The following is a 6,355-nucleotide window of genomic DNA, read 5'->3' as shown; positions in this document are numbered from 1 at the left end:
AACACCATTAACAGTGTGTTGAAATAAACATAAAGTATTAAAGAGATAAAGTCTAAAGTCTAAAACTAAAAGTTTAAATCATAATATAAATAATATATATGTTGTTCGATTCGGTTTTTATGGGCGGTTTTATACGTCAAAACCGAACCAAACCGTTATTTTTCGGTTTTTGTAAAATTCAAACCTAAACCGTTGGTTATTGCTATGGTTTCGGTTTTTCGGTTTCGGTTATGTTGGTTTTTTTCGGTTTTTCGGTTTTCGGTTCGGCTTTTGCTCATCCCTACTTAATTCATAACATATATATATATATATATATATATATATATATATATATATATATATATATATATATATATACTATCTTATAAAAGAAATCTAACTATTTCTAAAAATAGATTGATTATAATAATAATATTTTTTTAAAACGTCTAAATGATGAAACTGATAGTACAAGTAAACATTAATAAAATAATATTAAATTTTAACCACGTTTTGAATTCAAATATTTATCATCAAATCTCCTTATATTTCTCAGCAATTTGATATGGTTCCCTCAAATCCCGGATTTATTCAAATTTTGAACCCTCATAGATATCCTTAAATTTAGCATGTTAATTCAAATATCCATCTAATCGCATATACCTCTTTGTTCCCTCCTCTGCTATAAAACCCACCGTCCAGGAACAGAAAATGACTTTATCTCCCAAATAACACCATAGTTTGATTATTTTGTCTTCTATATGTATTTTTTTTTTTTGTAACATAATATTTTTGTAGAGAAACACGCCCCGCCGCTTTGCGCGGGTACACTGCTAGTGTGTGTGTGTGTGTGTGTGTGTGTGTGTGTGTGTGTGTGTGTGTGTGTGTGTGTGTGTGTGTGTGTGTGTGTGTGTATATATATATATATATATATATATATATATATATATATATATATATATATATATATATATATATATATATATAGGTCCACCTAAAATTGAGGTTAAAGTGAAGCATGTGCCGATGGTCCTTAAATCATTACCACCATGTGAAACGAATATAATTTTACAAACAAACACTCCATCAATATCACAAACACGATATCCATTTACTATCAAATCTATAACATAACACATGAAAACGATCACACCCGTTTACTTGAATCTTGCGATAAGTTTAGGGATTATTACTTAATCAACACAAACCACATCAATAATTGTTTATAAGAAGGAAAAAGAATATTAATATTAATGTAGTCAAGTAATAATCCACTTAATTCATGATTAGATTGTTGGACTGGATTTGTGTCTTCTGTTTTAGAAGTATCATGAGTTGAGCCTTCTGGCATTCCAATTTTGTACCCAAATGTCTGCCTCTTGACCCGATCGCCTTAACAACTCGCGGGAATTCCACAAACCCTCGGATTCCACGTTTTATGTGAGGATTTTCGGGCTCTAATGACACCTTTCTACCTTTTAATTTCAGTGATTTTTCAGATATGACACTGCGGTTCTCTTTCGAAAGAACAAGACATTTATTCTGCTCTTTTTGTTCCCGATGATGATCTCCATCATTCTTCTTGTGGATCATTTTGGTGATTTCCAATTCCGATATCCTTTCTTCTAACATGATTTTTGCGTCACTGAGCTTCATCTGGACCCTTTCCTCTCTCAATACTTCAGCCACACGCAACATCTTCCTCTCCTCTTCCATGTCTATCTTTAACCTGCTTATCTCAGCCTTACTACATGACACCTCCGCTGCAAGCTCTTCGCATACTTTCTCCAATGCATCCTTTCCTTTCAGCTCCTTTCTCAGCTTCTTGTTGATAGACTCTGCCTTTTTACGAGCTTTTCGTTCGTTCTCAAGATGTTCTTTGAGCTCCATGATCTGTGCTCGAGCAGTGTCGAGCTCTGAATCCATGAATGGCTTGATGAATGTAAGATCCCAGAAAGATGTCGCAATCTTACGCGTGGAAACAGGCAAATGAAGAAGATGGAGTTGCTTCTTCTGACCCACTTCTACCTCTTGTTCTTGTTCTTTCTTTTCTTGATTTTGATGGTGGTTTTGAGGACAACTATAGAACGGATTTTCGTACAGTTTCCAGGTTGGGGCTGGGGTAGGGGTAGGGATAGGGATAGATATGAGAGTGGAGTAAGAATGATCTTTTTCATGGAAGGTTGCTGTTCTTCCATTGATTGTCATCATCGTTACCATCATCTCCCCTTCCATCGACTTCTTTTCTTATGCAAGATTAAATACCCTTTTTTTCTTTTCAATTAATTTATAAAAATAGAAAATTTCCTTTTATACCTGGCTAGCTACCTTTCTTGAAGGAGGGACCTATGTCATGGATGGCGATTGTTAAAAGGAAAAGGAGACATCACATGCTCTTCTATCTTTATCTAGTGACACACTCACTCATCATCACTCTTAGTTGTGGAGAACACCTTACCTAAATCCTGCATATCCCCTTCACTTCACGTCTACATCTTCTTTGATTGTTACCCGTATCCTGCTACGGTTTTCAGGATTTTATATATGCAATTCTTATTAATGGTGTCGAAAATGCAAGGAAATTGAATTAAAACTAGAGGTACGCTAGCAATTTCTCGGCAAGTGTAGGGGTTTGATGAATGGTATATAAACCCATAGTAAAACGCAGTTGCTTTTTAACTTAATCAAATTGATACGTTAACACCTTATTTATGCGGCTATTCTGACTTAATTTGGACAGAATAAATAAATGAGTAATGCTAAAAACCATAGCTTAATTTATTAAGCCACAATCCATGCCTGCCGGGGTGACCGTATTGGGCCTCGTAACCCGTAATGGCTAAGCTTCCGACAAAGTTGCATGCGTTTGATTCTAATGATAATGGAGATATCGTATTGCTTAGACCGGGTGTATTTTATTTTGAATCTTAGCTCTTATATGTGTGTATTTTATTGTGTTTATCAGTTTTTCAATTTGGTTTTTAAACTTCTAAAATTGTTCTATATTGGTTATAACATTGAATCATAGCTCCTATGCATATGTTATATAAGCAACAAAAGCTTTTCAATTTTCAACAAGTTAAACTTTCGAATGGGTTTGGGTTTAAACCCGAAACTGAGTTTGGAAAACCGAAAAACCGAATCCATCAGTTTGGGATTCCCTTTTACTTTGACGATGGCTCCGCCACTGCTTTAAATATTGTTTATTCTTCCTCATCTTCCAACTGTAAAACCATATTTGTAGTTAATTAGGGTGAAACGAAATTTTTTGGGCTTGAAACAAATAATAAATATAAATTCTCTTCCCGTTCAACGGATTTGTATAAACCATAAACAAAAAACACGATGCAATAGGAGCTATAATACCTCTCTTTGTCAACGCTAATTTTATACATGTTTTTAGAAAAGAAAATGGAAATGATAGTTTTACGGTGGCAAACTGGCAATGATAATTATGGTTGTAAGGAAACCTAATTGTCTTCATCCCAATCAAAACGAGAGAAATGGTTATTAAAATGCATGAGGTTTTGTAGGTTTTAAACCCGACTTCTTATAATCTATTTGTAGATGTCAATGGTATTCTTCTTCTTGATGTGGAAATATCTATCAAGATAACGAACTAGAGCGTGAGATGATTTTTGTAGTAGTAATCTTTTTAATTTTGAGATCTAGATACAGGAGGTGTTTGGGATTGCTTTTGGCACAACAAATTTTTAGTTTTTGGATAACAAGATTTCGTAAGTATTTATTTATTCAAATAAGGAGTTTTTATAAGTCACTTCTTATTTACTTGTTTGACTAATTTTAAAGAAGTTGTTTTATTATTACATATAAAATAAGAGTTTACTGCCAAACATTAAAATCAAATTCTCATCTTATTTTGTTTTAATACCTGATAAGCTAATACAAACAATTTTTTTTTCTAAAATTCTGTTTTAACGCCGAATAAATTAATAAACTATTTTATAAATTAACATAAATTGTTTTAAATAAACAAATCCCAAACACCCCATAATTTCCTTCCTAATAATAACTTAACAAAATAATCAAAAAATTTCATGTGGATGACCCGTCGACCAAGATATAACACATTAAGTATGTAACTAGTACATGGCACATGATCGATACATCCGAATAAGTTCGATATCCAATAATTGTAATAATAATAGTCCATAAGGTCACTTAATCTTTCCTTCTGGAGTAGATCACCTCTCTTTTGGCCAATGTCCATAAGGCATTTCTTTGATGGATGAGAATGAATATCAAACTATCTCATTCAATCGGATAAAGCATATGTTTATGCTTTTAATGGCTGGAAAGAAAAGGCACCATATGTTGCCCTATTGGTGGGTCATATATGCCATATCCCATCACACTTCATACCACATGGATTGTTCTATCTTTTGTATTGCTACAAATTACAATCCATCTTTAATTACAGAAATAAGATCAACAAGTGATAATTATGCAGTAAAATCCTTCAATTTGACTGGAAGTCTTCCATCTCAATAGTCAACCCACATTTGTTATTAACTAAAACAAAAACAAAAAAACAAAAAAAGGCTTGCACTACAACATTCAGTAAATTTTGAGTCAAACCAGATGCTTGGAACTACCAAAGACTCTTTGACTTCCTTATTCTCCACCTTCAACCGGTTTCATTGCTTCAATTTCTTTTAGATTTTCCAAAGAAGAGATGCGTCCATCCAGAGATTTATAAAAGTCATTAATCTACATCACCATGGATATAATACTTTGTTACAACTTTAGAAACAATGTTGTAATTGGATATATGTACTTTTCACAACACAGATATTAACAGCTTTTTAACAAACTAAATAAGTTTTTATAAAGAAAGTAAGAAACAATCCCTAAAATGCCATGGAACTCTAGACTGAAGATTTCAAACAATAATAAGGATTTTTGTCTTTCTACCTCCTCCAAAAGCTTTTATTCTTTGCTAAATGTTGTATCTAATGGCATAAACTTCTGAAATTAATGAAAGCATGCTTTTATTTAAAAGCTGCAGCTCAAGAAAAGAAGGTAGATAGATCTATAAGCATATAAGCATGTAAACCCAATGTTTTCCAAAGATATAATCTACGGCATGCTGCAAGATAAAACTCAATGATTGCCCACAAAAACTAAATTGTTTTCCTACTCCACATAACATACTGACAATCCAATTTAATCGTGGTTCATGTATGGAAAGGGCATGCTGATCGGTTACCTAGGGTTCTGATTTTGTGCGTTTTATATCGAATCAGAGCATAATAGCACCAACATTTATCAATTACTGTTTTAAAACTGAGAGAATCACTCAGTGAAATTGAAATAAAGACGATAACGCATTCGGGATACACCACCGGTAGTAATGGGACTAATTGGTACACAAAGTAGAGGAAAAGGGAAAGAGAATACCTGTTGAGACATAGATTGATGAGCGACCTTGTAATCCTTGTGAAGAAAATAGAATCCACCGGCTGAAGCCACCGCAGCGCCGGCGAAGAACGAAGCGAACCTCACCCTGAGTACGTATCCCATGACTTCCCCGATTCAATCGAGAGAGATGGCCAAAGAGGGGAGTAATCGAAGTATTGGGCTGATATAAACAATTGGGCTTTTCGAAAAAGTAATTTATGTAATGGATCAGCCATTTGTCATATACAAATAGACGTGCACAAACCGGGTTTTTTTACGAACCGGACCAATTCAAAAAACCGGTTCGATTCTGGTCAATAAAATCAAAACCGGTTAGCTAACCGGTTCGGTTCTAAACCGGTCCACCTCTAAAAAGTTGCCAAGTTTACTATAGAATCTATCAATCGTATTTATTGTTCCAACATAAAGTTGTCTTTTTATTCTCCAACATGTTTTAATGGGTCCCAACTCTCAACAATTAAAAATGAACTTAATAAGGGTCTTAATACTTGCATGAACCAAAATTTTCCATAAAGTTTGCATTTTTATGAACAATGAACTTTATTGGAACTTAGATCTAACATCCACTACTTCTGGAGTAGATCAAAAGTTCATCCTTACATCAAAGGACTAAAAAAGCCAAAGAAACACCATAAAGTAGATCCAACCTAAATGGTCATCAATTTATAAGCTTTTTACCTTAGAAAGCTTACAAATGAGAAGACTCACCTCGCAGAATAAAGCAGTGTAACCCAGACTCGAGATCCTGGTCTAAACTCCGCCTACACATATCACAATTATCTCTACTTAACAATTATATAAATATTAAACTAACTCCTATACTAATTCTCAGAAAGGGTGAAAAGAGCATTTTACCCTTCCATGGTCTCCAAGGTCCACAGTTTACCAAACCCTAAAAGTCAATAAAAGTCAGCACTTAAGTCAACAACCCAAT

The 6,355-nt window shown here is 33.9% G+C and overlaps 2 protein-coding genes across 2 annotated transcripts; both read right to left on the bottom strand.

The window, feature by feature from the left end:
• Positions 1-1,069: 1,069 nt before the first annotated feature.
• On the bottom strand, positions 1,070-2,484 carry LOC145002218 (protein BRANCHLESS TRICHOME-like). Its single transcript, XM_078961514.1, has one exon. It carries the CDS (start codon positions 2,212-2,214, stop codon positions 1,255-1,257), a length of 960 nt encoding a protein of 319 aa, XP_078817640.1. The 5' UTR covers positions 2,215-2,484; the 3' UTR covers positions 1,070-1,254.
• Positions 2,485-4,442: 1,958 nt separating this feature from the next.
• On the bottom strand, positions 4,443-5,577 carry LOC144999699 (ABC transporter A family protein). Its single transcript, XM_078958828.1, has 2 exons — positions 5,401-5,577; positions 4,443-4,710 (listed from the first exon to the last, which is right to left on the bottom strand). The coding sequence occupies exons 1-2, from the start codon at positions 5,521-5,523 to the stop codon at positions 4,615-4,617; spliced, it is 219 nt and encodes a 72-aa protein (XP_078814954.1). The 5' UTR covers positions 5,524-5,577; the 3' UTR covers positions 4,443-4,614.
• Between the last annotated feature and the right edge of the window lie 778 nt (positions 5,578-6,355).

Source organism: Lactuca saligna, chromosome 6 (assembly GCF_052625555.1).
Source record: "Lactuca saligna cultivar CGN05327 chromosome 6, ASM5262555v1, whole genome shotgun sequence".
In the NCBI taxonomy this organism is placed as follows: Eukaryota; Viridiplantae; Streptophyta; class Magnoliopsida; order Asterales; family Asteraceae; genus Lactuca; species Lactuca saligna.
This window is presented reverse-complemented; position numbering and strand designations above follow the sequence as displayed.